Raw genomic sequence first — 19127 nt, 5'->3', positions numbered from 1 at the left:
TGTGTGGGCTCCAACAACAGAGGAAAGATGTTAGAGATACAGTCTTCTGAATCTTTTTCTGTGTGTTCCTCTCTGAATGATGAGTGCCCTGTCTTGCATATATACGTGGATTTCCTGAACCCAGCTATAAATAAATGGCAAGCTGTCTTACTCAGACAATAGCAGCATATACAAGAAAGGCAAACAATTACTCTCACAGGAAAAGAGAAACCTGTTCTTTGTTCCAAAACACAGAAACTCTTTGTGTCTAGAATAAGCACCTTTAGCTTTTTCAAGAAAAAACAATGTATTTTTTGTTTATTACTTATAGTTACCACTTCCTGAATCCTTTTCATTTAGAAAGACTATGCCTGACATAGCTTTTGTGTTTTCTCCTTTCCACAGTTAAACCACTCACTACTCCAAATGGGGCCTGTCCTGTTGTTGAAAGTCATTTCTTTAGGAACATTTTTTAGCCTGTCTTGAAATGATAACCATGGGCCCTTGATAAATTGATTGAAAAACTTTTCCTAAGGTGGCTTTGTTAAGACATTTATTTTAAGAGTAACTCTCAGCGGAATTTATCAGTGAATTACTTTATCTCTTCCCAGTGTTAAATTATTTCCCTGCCAAGAGTATTATAATTCCTTTCCTGACAACAGTGAGAAAAAAAAAATAAAAAAAACTGTCCTCAAACAACGCTAGGTTGGGTACTGGCTCTGATGTCAATAATTTTAAGAATATTCCCACCAGAAGCTATAAATTATAAATATAAGGTCCAGAAAAGAGAGAAACACCAATGAGGGAGGAAAAGCAGTGACTACAATTTCAAATGAATGTCATTAACTGAAGAACAAAGCAAACACAGAGGAACCAAAGTGGCAGGATTGTTCACTCAAGGAGCTGAGGATGGAGGATAGGAGGGAGGGTGGAAAGAGAGGGAGCCCAAGTAAATAAAGCACACCAGGAAAGGACATATAGTCTCCATTGTCAAAAGAAATTGGGCACTTTCTGAAGTAGGCACAACCTTGGAGATTTTAATTTGTTCCCTCACTGATAAACAAGAAGTCAGCACTGATAACACTCCTTGATAACACTTCCTCTGGAATGTACAACATTCCATGTTTCTGCTTTGTAGTCAACTACCGGACATGCATGAGTCAGACCGAAAGGTGGAGAAATTGACCAGGCTGCTCATGGGACCTTTAAAGGTACAGTCAGGCCCATCAGTGTGATCTTGCCATGCTTCTTTCTCTTTCAATTCATCTTACACTGGGAGTGATACGTGATTTCTTTACCTTTGGATAAAGAATGTAGTAAATCATCTGTAGACCATGAATTAAACTGGAAAACCAACTGGTAATTATCTAGTGCTTCTGAATGGTGGGAGCAACTAGTCTGAATGTGATGGACCAAATCATGTTGCCCACAATTCTCCCAGTTGCTCAGAAAATTAGGTCAATGGAAATACTCAATTTTCTGGATTTCATTTTCTTTGTGTCTGAGCTTGACCAGATTAACAATGGCTATACACACTATGTTTTAAGGATCTTTGTGAGGTCCTTGAATCCCTGAGGTCCTACTTAGTAACCCTCTGGCCCAGGGAACTGTCTCCTGGTGGTTTTGGAAGAAATCCTGAATTTCTCCAGTAACTTGATCTAATCCACATAAAGGATGACAGTCAGTTCTAACTGTAAATGAGCAGACTAGCTATCTTGGCCCACCTTCAATTACACACCATAATAGAGATTCAGACATAGTACATTCCCATTCTCTAGACGCAGAAAGAAACATGCTGACCAGACTGATCAAGAGTGATTGCTGAAAGTTTCATAAACCCTAACTTTCATGTTGCATTTAGAGACCGCTCCACTTATATCTGAAGAAATCCATCTGCTCATTAGGCTTCTGGACCATTTTACTAAATCATGGGTCACAGAGACATATTTTCAGTTCGATATACACGAAGTTTTTCCTTTTCTTTCTTTGTTTTAATACTTTCAGGTGCTACAAACTCTCTAGTTTACCCCAGGTCCACCACTCCCTATTGTTTTATATCCAAAATCATTTGGGTTAGGACCACAGAGTATAGTGTCTTCTTGAACAGCATAAGGAAAAACCTGGATCTGTGTCCTGTTCATCTTTGTGTCTCTCAGCCTTTGGGTACAGTGCTTGAGCTTATCCCCATTCCTGATATTTCTTTCTGTGCAAAGGATATTACATTATCAGATTACTCCTGCCCTCTCCCAGCTTTTGACACATCCCACACTAGGAGAAGTGAATGGTTTACTTGATTGGTGAGCCGGGAAGAACTTACTATGTGCCACCCTTAATATTCTCTTTGGAATGAATTTTCTACAGGGGACATGCAGTCTCTTTCACTTTCCCTGCTGTGAATCTCACTGTCCAATGCTGCCACCGCTGAGTGGGCAAGAGTACCTAATCCTGAAGTCTAGTAATATGAAGCACATTTCTATGCAAATATTGAAGGGTAAAGGGAGACCTGGTTAGAAAGGTAGATTCAACCAGATTATGGAAAAGATCTTGTTATAACTTTATGGCGTAACATTTCAGCAAATTCCTTAAAATGTATGGATATTGCTAAAGAATGGGAAAAGTCTACATGGCTAAGCCCAAAAATATTTGGATTTTTTGTTTGTCTGATTTTGGTGTTTGGATATTTTTGTAGTAAAGGGGTGGTTGTTTTGGTGTTTGGATATTTTTGTAGTAAGGGGGTTTTTGTTTTGTGTTGGGGAGATGAGGATAAGGCATCGAATTTTAAATTTTGTGCGAGTTCATTTTTGTAAAATTTTAAAGTTATTACATACTAAGGCACTAAAAAACCCATCATTTGATTAATAGACCTGTTAAATCAGTAGTGGGGTTTTTAAAAATTTTTATTTTGTTTTTTTTATTTTGCCAAGTGTGGTCTGAGACCATCTGCTTTAGAATTATCTGGAGAGCTTTAGAATACAAATTTCTATACCTCACTTCATAGCTGCCAGATCAGAATCCCTGGGGGTGAAGCCTAGGAATATGAGTTTAACAGTCTTCTCAGCTGATTTTTATGCTTATTGTATTAAGGGTGTCACATGCCAACAGGTTAATTCAATTTAAGTATATCTACATGAGGAAGTGTGTGTGTGTGTGTGTGTGTGTGTGTGTGTGTGTGTGATTATTGCTAAATCAGATTATCGACCAGAATGATTACCACTACAGTCCTTTTTTCCTATAGACCAGGGCAGCCCTGCTTACTCAGCCAAGGATGTCATTAAAACCCCAGCTGGGCCTTTTGTATATGTGCCCATTTCATGTGTCATTGATATGTCTTAGCAAGAAAAACTATAAAAATTATACTTTTAAAACCTTTTTAAAATCACAAACACACACTTTCAGAAAAGCAATAAGAAGAAACCTTGCAGGTCTTCCAAAGAATCGTAGCTTCATGGAGTTTTCCTCTTGGGAATCTAAATGACTAGAGGAAATAGGAATTTCACAGGAACATTCTTAGGCATCCGTTGCAAGCTTATACCCACACACTGCCTTCCTTCTGTTTGAAAGTGTGAGGAAATGCTCTACTTAAGCTGCTTTGTTTCTCTTTTTAGATCATGCAACAGATGAGTGACCACCGCTATGACAAACTCACTGTGCCTGATGACATGGCCGCAAACTGTATATACCTAAATATTCCCAGCAAAGGCCACGTCTTGCTACATCGAACCCCAGAAGAATATCCAGAAAGTGCAAAGGTAAAAAAACATCCTTCCTGGCCACTGCAGCTGAGTAGGCCTCCATGACAGTCTTCCTGCCTGGGGATTTTTTTCATGATGGAGTGACAAATAACAGAGACTTCCTTTCCTCTATGCATGTCAAATCATTACGAAAGCAGAAGGGATAATATACTTTAGGGCTCCCAAGTTTGTGCTACCTCTCTGATTACATATATCTTCCCTCACTTAGATACTCATTAAGCATAGAAACCTACAATTAGACAGTCAACTGTGTCATTGTTTTCTGACAAATCTGAGCTGTCCTTCATCAGAAGGTCATTTGTTTTTTTTACAGCAGAGAAGTATGAATGACCCAAAGAGGTAGGTGCTCATTGTCAGGACTGAAAAAAAAATGGGGAGGAGGGTGCCTTTGGCTGCATGTCCCTGGTAGTGAAGGATCAAAAGGAGCAAAAAGAAGATATACTTGCCATCAAGCACCTGTCCCTCTAAGAGCCTCTGCATTTGTGTGCCAACAGGAGAGTTGTCTCTAGATATGGAATTCTTTCCTGGTCTAAGATGTCCCTTGTCTTCTAGGGCATCCTGCCAGTCTCTTCTGCACACGCAAACACAGCAGTGCTCATCCATAGACACTCCAAATGTCCTTATCTCTTTTAGGCACTTCAGCATCTTCATCGCTACCCAGGGGAATCAGATATTTACACTCAACATTACAGAAGAGCCTTTAATAAGCACTGATCTTTTTTTAATGGCTTAAAAATTTGTATCTTTAAAAATTTTAGAAAATATTTTAGCCACCTTTCAAATTCGCGGTATCGTACAATTACTAGGCATATCCTCTGAATCAGTCAGCTTCTTAGCAGATAAAAAGAAAAGTGTGGGGAGATACATAGATGATTTCTCTATGTCCATGACTAAAAGTGTGAACCTGAGGAAAAAAAGAGGATCCCTGACCCCAGGATGGAACTTAACCAGCTCTCAGATGAATAGAGGGTCTCATACTTTATTGTGCATCAGGATTGTTAAACATACAGGTTCCTAGACCTTCACCCTAGAATCTACGATTTCAACAACCACCTAGGTCACAGAACTCGCTTGGAGAAACACAGCTCTGGATCGTTAGGGCTTCTCCAGCCACACTGATCATCTGACAACCAGATGATGGTTAACTGCTTCTGGATTCAGCCCTGTGTCTATCAACAGTAACAATGATAACATCCACATTCACCAAGGCTTCCCCTGTGCCAGGCACTGGGCCAAGCATACTGTGTGCATTATCTTACTTATTCCTTATAGCAGCCCTATGAGGGCACTCTTGTTACTCTGATATGACCGAGTAGTAATCCAGGGCTAAGAGGGGACATGGCACTTGGCTGAAATCACACTTTAGGTGGTGAGTTGACAAAACTGGGTTTGGAGCCCAACTCTGACCCCAGGACTCTTAATTAAACACTGTACTGAATTTTAAGGAACAAAGTGCTTCCTAAAGAGGCATGGTAGATTGTATTTTTAGACAATGTGTTTCAAGTGATTTTGTATTTTTTTAAAAAGTGCTTAATTTTATCATCAGAGAAAAATCTGTGGACTGTTAATTCGAAGTTTTGACACATGCTTTCGATTAGTGTCAAAAGATGCTATAAAATTCACACCTGTAATTTAAAAGCAATTCTGACCTGAAATCCTTCCCTTAAATTCTATTTCGTCAAGTTTTTCCAGGGGTGTTGGTAAGGAAAGAAACCTTAAAGTACAGTTGAGAGGGTTTAAAGTGTGAAGAGGGAGAGTAATATTCACTGGCTTTCATGTATCATTCAATCTCCCAGTGACAACAGCCAGACTGAAGGCCTCTCTAGTAACAACCACATTTTTGACACATCTTTGGCTTTGAGGTTAAAGCATAAAGTTAGTGGTTAACCAGTGCTGCTCACTCCATTGGTATGGGCACGTGTGGTGTAGATCACATGCACATCTTGAGGTTAAATGGTTGAGAAGCCTAAACTCACAAGCCAAATTATTCTCACACTAGGTGAAGGGGTGGGGGCGGGGCTTAGACAGAGGCGGAAACATAATCCTTCTGCTTTACCTTTCCTTGATTCCTGCTGCAGGTTTATGAAAAGCTGAAGGACCATATGCTGATCCCCGTGAGCCATTCTGAACTGGAAAAGGTGGACGGGCTGCTCACATGCAGCTCGATTTTAATTAACAAGAAGGTAGACTCCTGAGTGGAAGTCCCTCCCTTGTAGCCGGCAGTACTGCACTCACAAGGCCGATTACTGTACCACTATTGTGTTCATTGACAATCTACTGTGCCACTGTGCTACTAACTTTGGTTTACAAAAGTCTAATTATAAGTTTGCTTCGTTATGCACCTTCCCCTCCCTCCCCTCCCAGTGGTACCTAAACTGTGGGTTTTGCTAAATGAATTAAGCAATCTAGAAAATATAGAGCTAATGAATTACTGAACTGTGATTAATATTAGTAAAGAAACACTCATTTTAGTGTTTGTATTATCAGTGTGAATTTATAGGTGCTGTTTAGTTGCCAGTATATGCTAAAGAATGTCTTCTTGATCAGTCAGATTGGCCAGGGTTTTGGTTTTTTTTTTTTTTTTTTTTTTTCCTCTGTATAATTAATCATCTTTGGTTCCTATGAAATTCCCTGGTCCCTGGATTCTCCATCTTTCCTTCTTTTTTTTTTCATCTGAACTCTGGAAAGTTTGTTTCCTCTTACTTTCTTTTGCCTTTTCCCATTTCTATTACCTTGGGTAAAATCTATGGTCTTCCTTCTGGCTACCTTCTTACAGGTCCCTCCTCTCTGCCACATTAGCCTCCTCTGGCCCATGGCTACATCTTCAGCCACCACCTTCACCCTCCCCAAGAAGGGTAAATGTGTCCCCCAGGAGAGCTGTGAACAAAATCTGGGAGAGAGTTAACTATGCAGAGGAATATCCTGACAGAAGTTGCCCCAAAGATCTAAATCCCAGAAGAAGTAGGGCACCACACCTCAGAAGGTAAATTCAGCTCCAGAGGGTTACTGAGGATAGTAGATCAAAAAGCTTGGAAACACCCATGGGTGTATCTCAGAAAGTCTTTAAGTCACATTCCATGAATTTTTGCTTCACTGCTGACCATTTATGGACCTTGGGGAATAGTCTTATTTTTTTCCTTATGTCTATTCCCACCCCCATTCATTGTGATTCACCCTACTTCCAGCCTTCTACCCCCTGCAATTATCCGGGTCTAGCAAAGTTACTTCTTTCAAAAGAAACATTACATCTAAAAATGATTATTGATGATCTAGTGAGAGCCAGATGGAGCATGTTCAGGAAGTGATCAGCTTGGTGCTTGAAACCACAGACAATGGACAATTCTACTTTGAAATATCTATGAATATATACTGTGGAATTCAAGTAAAACTTCTTTCCTCTCTGTTTTTTAAATTACACAACCTGAAATTGATGCTGGCCTCTTACAAAGAACAATGCCGCAGTGAACGGAGAGATCATTGTCTTTTACTTATACCTGAAAGAATCAGCCTTTTAGCAGGCCAGGGAAATGGTACTTTCCAAGGAATGGTGACTGATCCAGGCATGTTATCAAACTTCCTAGTCATCTCCACCTTTCCTGAATTGCCTGTAGCTTGTTGTTCGAGATTAACAATCAGGGAGATTAAGAAATACGACTTCAAGTCTTGCTGTGCTTACCTATGTGGTTTTTTTTTTTTTTTTTTTTTTAAGATTTATTAGTTTATTTGAGAGAGAGAAAGAGAGAGAGTGCATACACAAGGATGGGGGGAGGGTCAGAAAGAGAAAATCTCAAGCAGACTCCCCACTGAGTGTGGAAACTCTGGAGGGAGGGGGTGGGGGTAGCCAGGGGTTGATCTCAAAACGAGCCAAAATCAGGAGTCAGATGCTTAACTGACTGAGCCACCTTACCTATATATTTCTGACCAAACACTTCTTATGTCTGGTGACCAAGATAGAATTCCCTCCATTCATATATCCCCTTAGCAAATGAAAGTGATAAGCCTCTGGGAAAACCAAAACACCCTTAACCACTACCATCTTTTTCATTTATTTGATGACTTTTATGCCAGAATATGAAGAAATTCCTTCTCCTCCTTTTTGCTTAACTTTACGTTCATTTCACATGCAGATATCTTAGTTCTAGCATCCTGTGAATGAACGATATCTTGGTCACTTATTTCGAATTGCTTCATCATGGGTAAATAGTATGTTTTTAACAGAGAGAAAACGAATGTTGCTCACATGCTCAAGGTTATAAGGAAAAATTGTCTTCCACATTTATGGCTGCCCTTTTGGGTTAAATCTGGCCATGTGCTGGCAAAAACAGAACTTCTCCCTGGGGGAGTCTAGCATCTCAGAAACCACCTTGTGAGAGTTAACCCAATCAGCCACCTTAGGCTTACTATTAAAGCTAAGTAGCATATAATTTTCAATATCTTTACTTCTATCATCCAGATTGAAGAACTGTATTATTGAGTCAATTGCAAATGAATAGATTTTTCTCTTGAACAATTTGTTCTACAGAAGGCTGTTTTTCACTTTTCCTTTCCTTTGCTTCTTTTCCTCTTCACTGACTCTGTCTCAAGAAATCACTTTAGAATCTATGTGCCTCCTCCCCAGAATTGTATTCTTTGCTACGTCACTGACTAGACTGTCTTCTTTGGACTCCTTATGTGATGTGACGACGTGAAAACCCCAAATATCTGCAGCATAGTAGTAGTATTTTTTTGATGTTCTCATCAGCATAACATTATATTTGCAGAGGAAAGATGACCCCATTATATAGGTTCTCCTCTAGTCTATTGTGATTTATAAGGATAAACTAACAGAAGCTGCTCTTTGACCTTGTAAAGACATTAGAAATTGTATTAAAGTAAGGAAAAGTTAGGTCAGAATTACTTGGTTAGTAAGATTCAATCTAACAAGGGCAATATAAAGAAAGTACATTATTTAGCATTACTTCTTCAACTATAATGGATTGCTATAGAAATCAACAGGCAGATCTCCAATGTGTATGGATTGCTCTTTAAGCTACTGTGAACAGGTTACTAAGGCTATCTCTTCATCTCTAAGGGTGAAATAGTCTATAGATGAATAATATGACTTATATAGAGTTGCATGTTAGTCTTTGTGATTATTTACTCGTTAACATTCTACAGAACTCAGCCATGATTTCAACATTGTGTTAGATTTGTGCATTTTGTTTTACTGACCATCACATTCTAGCCAATGTATGGTTATCCACTCTGTGTGCCAAAACCAGTCATGCCTTTCACGGCCCTTTAGTCCAGAGAAGTTCTGCACTGATTTTAGTCTCTTGCTGTCCTGATCCTACAAGTATACCAATCACGATGGAATAAAGTGTGAATTGTACTGTGACCAACAGCATGTGTCTCTTTTTTGCAACAGGAACCGCTGTAGTTAACAAAATCACTATTGCTTTGCTGTCAGAGATGGGAAGCTTTCTTTGTTGTCCCATGATTAGAAATCCTGTACCTGTAAATCAACTGCCATCAACAGTTTGGATTAAAATGATATTTGAAGTGATACTTCATACTTCAGGCACTTAAAGTATGCGTGACACCCATGCTGGGAGTTCTTGATTTCACATGTGGTCCTCCTTAGAGGCTTCCTTTGTTCCCTTTCACTCCTAATGATTAGCACATCATATGGCTCAGTCATGGAAACAGTGGAATGGTTTTTTCCTTGTTCATGCAAAAGTTTGGTTGTGGGATTCGTTTGTTTGTTTGTTTGTTTGTTTTACAATAAGCATCTTTTAGGAAATTTGAAGATTTTTTAATGAGTCTTTTTTATCTCCAACAGTTTTTTTCAAGCTGAAAACAGCTTTACAGTTTTCCTTTTCTGATTGTAAAAATAACTGCTCACCATTAAAATAAAATTTGAATAATGCTGAAGAAACTATAAAAACAAAAGTAAAGAAAAAAATTACCCAAAATTTCATCACCGATCAATGCCATTATTAACATTGTGAAGATGATCCACACATCTATGAATAGCTATATAAATGTGGAATAATTTTACATAATCATGCTGTTCTATAGCTTGCTTCTTTCACTTAGCAATAGATTGCAGGCATCACTCTATGTCAATAAATAGAGATCTACATCATCAATTTTAACAGCCCTGAATATTCCATGATACAGTTGTCGAAGCAGCTCTTTCTAATTTATATGGAGTGTTATATCACAGATGTTCAGTATGCCCATGTTGCTAGTAGCCTGGGGTCTTCAAGCTGTCAAAAATGTGCTGCTTATGAGGTTTCACACATACCCAGAGTTAATTCAATCTGGTGTCTTCTATGGTAAGTGAATGGTACATGAAAATGCTCACTAGAAGCACACACTAGGATTAAAATTCCTTGAAGAGGTTGTTGATGTACTCATACCTTCTCAGTGATGTGCATTGATTAGTTCTCCCTTATTCAGACCAGCTTTGAAAGGGACGCAGAAGCTAAAAAAAAAAAAAAAAATGCCAACTACCACCCCTACACACCTGCCCTGGGCCCTCTAGGCAATGGAACCCCCCACCTAAGTGTCAGAGTACTTACTCTTCACAGAAGAAAATGGAGACACTTTTTAAAGGAAGAGTTGGCAGGGCTTCCCTGAATGATCTTTCTCCCAGCCTTCCAGAAGGTAAGAATGTGAAAAATCCCCTCTTGTGACAAGACAAGCTGGAAGTGGGACTTTTGCTGAATGAATAATGCTGGTCAACAATAGTTTGAGGCAAGTGAGCACATGTTTATCAAGTGCCCAAACTGCCAGGCTCTGGGGTACAGCTCCTGTCTTTCCAGAGCTGGCAGTCTGGGACAAGGAAGAAAGACTATGCCAGATCACAAATGATTATGACACAAGAGAAGGTAAGGTAAGAACTAAAAAGAAGAGTGTCGTGGTGGTTCCCAAGAAGAGGAGACCTGATGGCGGAGCTGGGATTTGATCTGGGCTTAGAAGAACAGTCCTGGCTTCAGGAGACCAAGATAGTATGTTAGGCCTTTGAGGCTGAGGAAACAGCATGAGCAAAGGCATGAAGGTTGGAGAACGTAGTTTACACCTCAGAATTGTCCATCATGGATCAGTTAACACTACTAGACCCTTATGGTACAATGGTGACAGGACCTACTTTCCTGGAACTTACATCCACAGAGGAAGACAGGCAAACAAGCTATGGCATGTGTAGTGAACATTGTGGAAGGATAATAGGGTACTCAGGGCAGATGACAGGCAAGCAAGTGCATTTGTTTGGCTGAAACATGGGGAAATGTAAGAGTACAGCGAGACCATGTAGGTTGGGATGTCAACAGTCTTGCCTGCGAAGACAGGATATTAGGACTGAGTTCAGCAGTCTGTGAAGATCTCCTGAAGGCAGGAAGTAATATTATTGGAGCTTAATATGGCAGCCTTGTATAGGATGATGGGAACTGAGACTGGCATTTCTCTAAGTTTAATTTCTCTTAGTTTAATTTGTCTTTTAAACATCTCTTTTCGGGATGCCTGGGTGGCTCAGCGGTTGAGTCTGCCTTTGGCTCGAGGTGTGATCCCGGAGTCCTGGGATCGAGTTCCGCATTGGGCTTCCTGCAGGAAGCCTGCTTCTCCCTCTCTCTGCCTATGTCTCTGCCTCTCTCTCCCCCTCTGTCCCTCATGAATAAATAAATAAAATATTTAAAAATAAAAAATTAAACATCTCTTTTCATCACCAAAATGGAGCCTGAAAGCTGGGCAATTATCTCTCTATACATATTTTTTTTCTCTCCTGAAAAACAAATTAATAACACCTTTCCCTCCCAACTCCAAAGGGACATTTTCAAAACAAATGAGATAAAAGGACTGATGAGTTCTTTGGAAGAAAAGTATAATGTAAATATCATTATCATCATCATTATCCTCATTAACTCCTATCACAGCAAGTCAGGATCCCATCAAAATGTCATCTTCTATTTGAAACATCAATCACCATTCCAGAAATAACTCAAGATTTTCATCATTGATGCCTCTAAGCTAGCCTGACAGCTTCCATGACGAATTCACAGGTTTCCTTGGTAGCCGACACGGCTGTTCTGAAGACATACTTGGATTAGGGAACTGTGGGTAAGTCGGAATGTTCCCTGTCTCCCCTCCCCCTCCAAACACTCATTTCTAACTCAGTGAAAGCTGGCCACTTAGAGCACAAGATAACTGGGGTTATCAGCCTTTTAGGAGAATGTGTAAGAGCCAAATATGTTACTGTCACTATAAATAAATAAAAGATCCAAACCAGTATGCTAGCTAGCCTCTTGGTAAAATATAGTTTGGGCTGGCTTGTGACATAAATGCCTAAAAGGAATGATGGGTCTCTAGGTCTTAGGAAGCCCCCTCTATTTATAAATAGAATGTTTAGTCATCTGTCTATGGATACAAGGAAAGAACTTAAATGAATTAACACAGACCTAAGAAGGTAGCTTGCTTTTTCCTATGCTTAACCTTAAAAGTATTTTTTTTTAAAGCTCCTGCTCATGGACAAGGAAATTTATTGATTAGCTAAGAAGGACTTTGGGACAGAACTCAGAGGACAGCGCTCAAAATTAAATTAGGAAACCGTGTGCTACATGTTGAAACTTCCCACTGTCCCTCTAAGGTACAAAGACTACATATTTCACATTGAGGCAGAAAGAGTTCAGAGACCAAAAAAGTTCTGATTCTAAGCAAGAGCCAAGCTATGCAGAAATGTTACCTCTTCTACCTCTGGAAAGAGCTTTTGGAATTAACAGATTCATGGATCCAAGAGGCTTCAAATTCCAGGGCAGGAGATGAACAGAGTCATCTGTTTTGTTTACATGAGACCTATGTGAGCATATGAGGTGCCCTAGAGTTAATGCTAGGACAGCAACATGGGGCTTGCTTCCTTTCTAGGCTTGATTATAATTGGGGGAGACCAAAAGATCATTGTTATCATGGAAGAATGGTATCAAGGAGTTTATCTGATAGGAAATAGAATTCATCCCTTAGATCAAAAAAGCTTTTAATGATCATCTGTGTCAAAGATATGGATGTTCGGGGTACAAACAAGGGATGGCGACACCCAGAAACCAGCTGTCAGCAGCACCCCTAGGCCCAGCATGACAAGGATCGAAAATCATGCTACTGCATCTGAGACAGAGAAAGAAGGACCACAGCTCCAGCCAGAGACCAGGTTCCAGAGCAGGGAGACATACCTCTGCCTCTCTCTTCTCACTCTCTCATCTGCTTGTGCTCCCCTTTGACTGAAGACAATAGCCAGATGGCTAGTGGGGGAGCTCAGGCAACGCCTCCTTCAGAGGTGAGCCTCCTGAGCCATGGAGCTGGCGGAGAAGGGCAGAAAAAGGATCTGGAGAGGATAGAGCATAACCAGCACGATGCCACTATGAAAATTAGCTCTTCGCCCTTCAGAGAGTGGCCATCGCCAACTCTCTCAGGGTTGGCATGTAAATCATAGATCTTGGCAAATTCCTTAGGCACATGCCACTTCTGTGGTCTGGTTCTCCCTCTCTGAATATCAGACAGTGATTGGAGCAGAGTCAACAGTAGGACCTGAGTCTGCCCCTCCTGAGGGTGAGAGAACATCACATTCCAGACCCGTGAGTCCTGGACCTCTTTAGTAAGCACTATGTTAATTCTAAAATTAGAGCAGTCTCTTGGGCACCGGGTGTTCAAAAACAGCTAGGTGCCTTTTTACAGCATTCTCATGACCTGCAGGTGACATAAAGTTGTTTAGGATTCCACGGAACCTATTTTCTCTGTTTCCCCTTTCCTTTGTGCACACAGCCAATCCTGCTAGGCACAAGCCGTGTTTGGTTTTCCACAGTTATGTTGTTCATGGGGATAATATTCAGTCTAAATTAACAGCAGTTGGTTCTCCATTGCTGGAGGTGTTCACGCAGAGGCTAAAGGACCACAAGCAAGAATGGCTGTGGAAAGATTACTCTAACCGGTAAAATACAGGTATCATCTAATGTCCCCTACCGTCCTGCAATTCTGTGCTTAGGTATTTGTGCTGTTCTGATCCTGGGTGATTTCCTTCCCACTCTGGGCCCCATCCCCAGACTCTCGAATATATGAACATTGTTCTTCTCTATCAAACAACAATAATAAGAGTCCCACTTCTAGCATGATCACAGAAGAGATCTGTGGACTGACTCCCTGCCAAAGCTGATGAACATTTTTTTTTTTTTTTGGATGAGTCATTTTTTCTAGGTGTACTCACCTGGAAAAGACAGGTGACAAAGAGACAAAATTGTGAGGTATTTATGTTGTACAGATGGTAATTGGATATACATACACATAATGGAATGATTTCCCAATCAAGTTAATTAACACATCTATTACCTTTATATAGATAATATTTTTTAGTGAAATATTCAAGGTCAACTCTTTTAGTGAGTATCAAGCATACAATACGGTATTATTGACTACAGTTCCCAATCTGTACAGATTTTTTTTTTTTTTTTTTGATGTACAGTTGACACAGAAGACTTTTTTTTGTTGTTTTCTAAGGAACATTTAAAGCCTCCGGAAATGGTTGTAAGTGCATGCATCAAATGAAGAAACAGTTAAAATCTACTAAACGTGTTAAGATTAGTGAGAATCTGTGGTATTTGCCCCTTTTTCCTACCCTCCCTACTCAGTCAGTCTCACTCCAGACAGAGCTAAGAGAACAGAGTCCTTTCTCCCCAAAGGTAAGAGGAGAGACCTCTCCATAGTTCATCCAGCCCTGGCCACCCGTTGTGGAGACTAAATACTGGGCAAGTGTGTCTGGTAAGTAGGGCTCCCCTCTTCCACCCAAGCCTCACTTGTACAGGGTAGAGGCTCTACTTTGAGCACTGTACCAAGAGGAATGTGGGGCCCTGAACACCATTACTCTGGTTCATGGGATGGGGGTTCTAGCCAGAAGAGGCAAACCAAAAAGACCTGAGGCTACAGTCTCCCCTCTAACTAACTCTCACCAGCTATAGCAAAGACATCCCTTACAGAGGAGCTCACCTTGTCCCTGCCCCCAGCTACAGAGCCAAGCCTCAGAAATTTTGCCCAGGGGGAGTAGCTGGCTACAGAACAAAGAGCTCCAAAATCCTCGCCAAAGAACTGACTTCATTTGCAACAGAGTGTAAAGAAGTTCGAGTCTAAAGGTGCTCTCAAAAACAGAGGAGGTTGAAATGAAAAGCAATCAGGAGAAGATTGGTAGATTAGGCTAAACTTTAGGCAACCAGCTTGGAAAAGGAAAAAGTAAAACTACTCCAGTTCACAGATAACACAATCTTATATGTATAAAATCCTGAGGAATACACTAAAAAATGATTAGATCTAATACAAAGAGTACAACAGCAAGATTTTAGGATACAAGACCAATATCAAAAAATCAATTGCATCTCTATGTGTTTGCAATGAATAGCCTGACAATGAAATTAAGAAAAACAATTCCACTTACAATAGCATCAGAAAGAATGAAATACTTAGAAATAAATTTAATAGAAGTGCAACACTTATACTCTTTTGAAAATGACAAAACATTAGAGAACCAAATAAATGGGAAAAAATCTCCCATATTCATTGATTAGAAGACTTAATATTATTAAAATGGTGATACTCTCCAAATTGATCTGCAGATTCAATGCAAAACCTATTAGAATCCCAGCGGTCTTCTTTGTAGAAATTGATGAACTGATTCTAAAATTTGTATAAAATTACAAGGAGCCCCCAATAACCAAAACAATACTGAAAAAGAAAAAGTTGGAGGACTCACACTTCACAATTGCAAACTTCAAAGGAAACAGTAATCAAAATAGTGTGGTACTGGCATAAGGATAGACCTATAGATCAGTAGAATAGAATTGAGAGTCCAGAAATAACTCTTATGTTTTTATAGTCAACTGATTTTCAGCTAGGGTGTGAAAGAATATTTAATGGGGGAGAGGATAGTCTCCTCAACAAATACTGTCGGGACAACTGCATACCCACCTCAAAAGAATGAAGTCAGACTCTTCCCTCATACCATATACAAAAATTAACTCAAGGGGCACCTGGGTGGCTCAGCTGGTTAAGCATATGTCTTCAGTCCAGGTCATGATCACAAGGGTCTGGGCTCCCTCCTCAGCGGTGAGTCTGCCTCTCCCTCTACCCCTCTAATCCTGCTCATGCTCTCTCTCAAATAAATAAATAGAATTTTTAAAAAATAAATTAACTCAAAAGGGGTCAGATATCTAAAGGTAAGAGGAAAAACATAAAGTCTTAGAAGAAAGCATAGGAGCAAGTCTTCATGACCTTGATTTTGGCAATGGATTCTTAGATATGACGCCAAAAGCACAAGCAACAAAAGAAAAAAAAAAAGACTGGACTTCCTCAAAATTGAAAACTTTGTGCTTCAAGGGACACCATCAAGAAAGTTAAAAGACAATTCACCAAATGGGAGAAAATATCTGTAAGTCATATATCTGATAAGGTTATCACATTTAGGATATATAAAGAACTCTTATAACTCAATAATAAAAAAGACAAATAACCCAGTTTTAGCCTGGGGAAAGGATCTCAAAAGGCATTTCTCTACAGAAATTACACTGATGACCACATGAGCATGAAACATCATTAGTTATCAGGGGTGTGCGAATCAACATCACAAGGAGATACCACTTCATATCCATTAGAATGAGGAGAATCAAAAAGTCGGATAATAAAAGTATTGACGAGAAAAAAAAATAAAAATTAAATTAAAAAAATAAAAGTATTGACGAGGATCAGAGAATCAGAGCCCTCATACACTGCTAAAGGAAATGTAAAACACAGCCTCTTTGGAAGACAGTCTGACAGTCTTAACACACCATATGACCCAGCAGTTCCATTCCTAGGTATATACCCAAGAGAAATGAATGCCTATGTCCACGCAAAAAACCTATACGTGAACGCTTGTAGCAGCGTTATTGAAAATAACCAAAGGGTAGAAACAACCCCAATGTACACCAAATGCTGAGTGGATAAACAAAACATGTTAGCTCCATGCCATGGAGTATATTTGAGCCATAAAAGGAATGGAATATTGATACTTGCTACAACTGGAATGAACCTTGAAAACATTATGCGAAGGGAAAGGAGCCAGTCACCAAAGACCACATGCTATATGATTCCATGTATGTGAAATTCCAGAATAGGCAAATCTGTAGAGACAGAAGGGAGATTACTGGCTGCTCCGGCGTAAGAGGTGGGGGAGAGGAGGGTTGGGGGAGAAAATAGAGGGAGTGACAGCTTAGGAATAGAGTGTTTATTTTTGCCAGAATGAAAATATTCTCAAATCCGTTGTGGTGGTGGCCGCAAACATCTGTGAATATGCTTAAAACCCCTGAGTTCTACACTTTAAATGGGTGAATTGTTTGGTATACAAATTATATCTCAATAAAACCATTTTTCAAATAACGATAATAATACTCTTTGTCCTTTTCATATCTCAAAGGGTGGTTGGGAACATCTAATGAGAGAATTTATGTGGAAGTCCTTGGTACCCTATGCCGTGCTATACAAGCGTAGCCTATTATATTCCTGAATGGGATCAATCAGCTTTTCCACCAGCACCTGTCAGTACAAAACTCATAAGCTGCCATTCCTCAAACTACCTGAGCCCCCAATTAGATTTCCTTTTCAGTAAAGTTCATTGACAAATTCATTCATTTCATCCTTGAAATAGCTCCACGTAATAATTGCTTGTGGAATGCTTCTTACCATCACAGCCTTTTCAAAAGAGGAAATAACATTCCTTTTATGTGTTTTCCTCAAATTCAGCTCAAGTGTGTATAATTACCACACATACCAAGTTCCCTCTCTGCATCAACCGTGAAGTCCACATGGTGTGTATAATAATGTGCTAACTGGTAATCATTCCTTTCCTCTCAAGTTCCCAAACCCCTCATTATATTTTGGCCATCACTACGCTCTTCCGAGCCGCGGTGAACAGCAGTCTGAATAAGCAAAAGGAGATGAGAAAGGCATTTGCTCAAAGTGGTGAGGTTGAGAATAATTTTCAAAGGATCTGGTTCTTAGCCAGGTGAGCCTATGAATGCAGCACCACTGCACCATTTTTAGATAGAAGGAGGGAGAGATCAAGTGACCCTTTCCAGTGGCATTTTCTTTGCTTGACTGACCTGACCAATCCTGCAGTCTACGTAACCCTAGCTTTTTCATCCTATTATACAGCCTTGGGCCCCAGCCACCTGTCATTTGGCTTGCAAGCACCCGATGCCCTCTCGGTCTCTTTTTTAAATTTTGCAAATAGTATCTAATGATAAGAGTTTTATTTTATTTTATTTTATTTTATTTTATTTTATTTTATTTTATTTTATTTTATTATTTTTTTAAAGCTCTACGTACCTGCCATGGTGCCAGGAAGTGTTATATATCTCCTCACAGGTGCCCTATGAAGCAGATGACAAAACTGAGGCCCAGAGAAACTTAGTCATCGGATAAAGGCTCACAGCAAGGACATGTGGCACCAGAGCTCAAACCCTGATTCTGTGTCAACAGTGGAGCCCACGTTCCTCAGCGTTATTCTGGGCTGCACGCTGAAAACTAGTGCCCTATTACGATTTCCAACTTGTTACACATCAAGGCATTTTCAGAATGTGTAAAGTTTTCCCACCTCTGTGTTTCCATATTAATCCGGATCTGAGAGTATGTATAGCCCCTCTGTCTCAGAGGCATCCCTTGGATGAGCCTCAAAAACATGGGAGGCCTGGATGTCTTTGCCGACAGCAGTTTTTATAGAGAAAGTGTAGAGTAACAGCACCCCCAGGTGGTCATTTGTATTTTCTCATAGGGCCTTTAGGCAAGAAGTGGGGAGAAGCTGCTGATGATGACCTGATGGCCTTCGTGGTACGTGTGACCCCTGAGGACGGGCTGTGGCTCTGACCTGGGCAGATTCCATGGCCTGGACTCTCCCACCTTGGCTGAAACCAGAAGTGCAGCCAAGGCCCCCACAGAGGTGTTGAAGATCCATGCAGACCCACCCCTGCAGACTTCTCTTCAGGAAGTCTGAAGGCTTCTTGGCCAGGAAAGTGTCCCCTGCCACCCACAGCTTGGCCCACACCTGCATTTTCTCCCATTGAGCACCAGCTCTAGCTAAAGCTTTGTTCCCTTGCTGGAAAAAAAATCAACGACCCCTGAGGTTGGGGTGAGAATGGCAACACTTTAATTCTTAGTAATTATTCCCATCTTCATGTACAATATGTACATCTGGCCCTGCCCTGATAACAAGTGTTTCAAGGGAAAGAGAAGAACCTAGGGATGGTGAGAACCAGGAGTAGGGGGGAAGGAAAGAAAGGGAGAAAGGAAGAGGCATCAAAGAAAGGAGAGAAGAGGGAGAGAGGGGAGAAGAGGGAGAGAGAAGTGAAGGGG

The 19127-nt window shown here is 40.3% G+C and overlaps 1 protein-coding gene and 1 long non-coding RNA gene across 5 annotated transcripts in view; one reads left to right on the top strand and one right to left on the bottom strand.

The window, feature by feature from the left end:
- Positions 1 to 9108, top strand: part of DDAH1 (dimethylarginine dimethylaminohydrolase 1) — a 133975-nt gene extending 124867 nt beyond the window's left edge. For all 3 annotated transcript variants that reach the window (XM_072834337.1, XM_072834335.1, XM_072834336.1), the window contains exons 5-6: positions 3585 to 3728; positions 5810 to 9108. In XM_072834337.1, the coding sequence (XP_072690438.1) occupies positions 3585 to 3728; positions 5810 to 5926 (261 nt within the window). In that variant the 3' untranslated portion in view covers positions 5927 to 9108. The remainder of the gene's footprint in view (positions 1 to 3584; positions 3729 to 5809) is intronic.
- Positions 1 to 13346, bottom strand: part of LOC140637869 (uncharacterized) — a 66406-nt gene extending 53060 nt beyond the window's left edge. Inside the window, exon 1 of one of the 2 annotated variants that reach the window (XR_012034946.1) lies at positions 12935 to 13346. This is a non-coding gene — a long non-coding RNA (uncharacterized lncRNA). Of the gene's footprint in view, positions 1 to 10297; positions 10582 to 12934 lie in introns of those variants that run through there. The other variant, XR_012034947.1, reaches the window with a different exon arrangement.
- Positions 13347 to 19127: the final 5781 nt, after the last annotated feature.

The sequence above is a fragment of the Canis lupus genome, chromosome 8 (assembly GCF_048164855.1).
Source record: "Canis lupus baileyi chromosome 8, mCanLup2.hap1, whole genome shotgun sequence".
Classification (NCBI taxonomy): domain Eukaryota; kingdom Metazoa; phylum Chordata; class Mammalia; order Carnivora; family Canidae; genus Canis; species Canis lupus.
The sequence above is the reverse complement of the archived record's forward strand: the minus strand, read 5'-3'. Positions and strand labels throughout refer to the sequence as shown.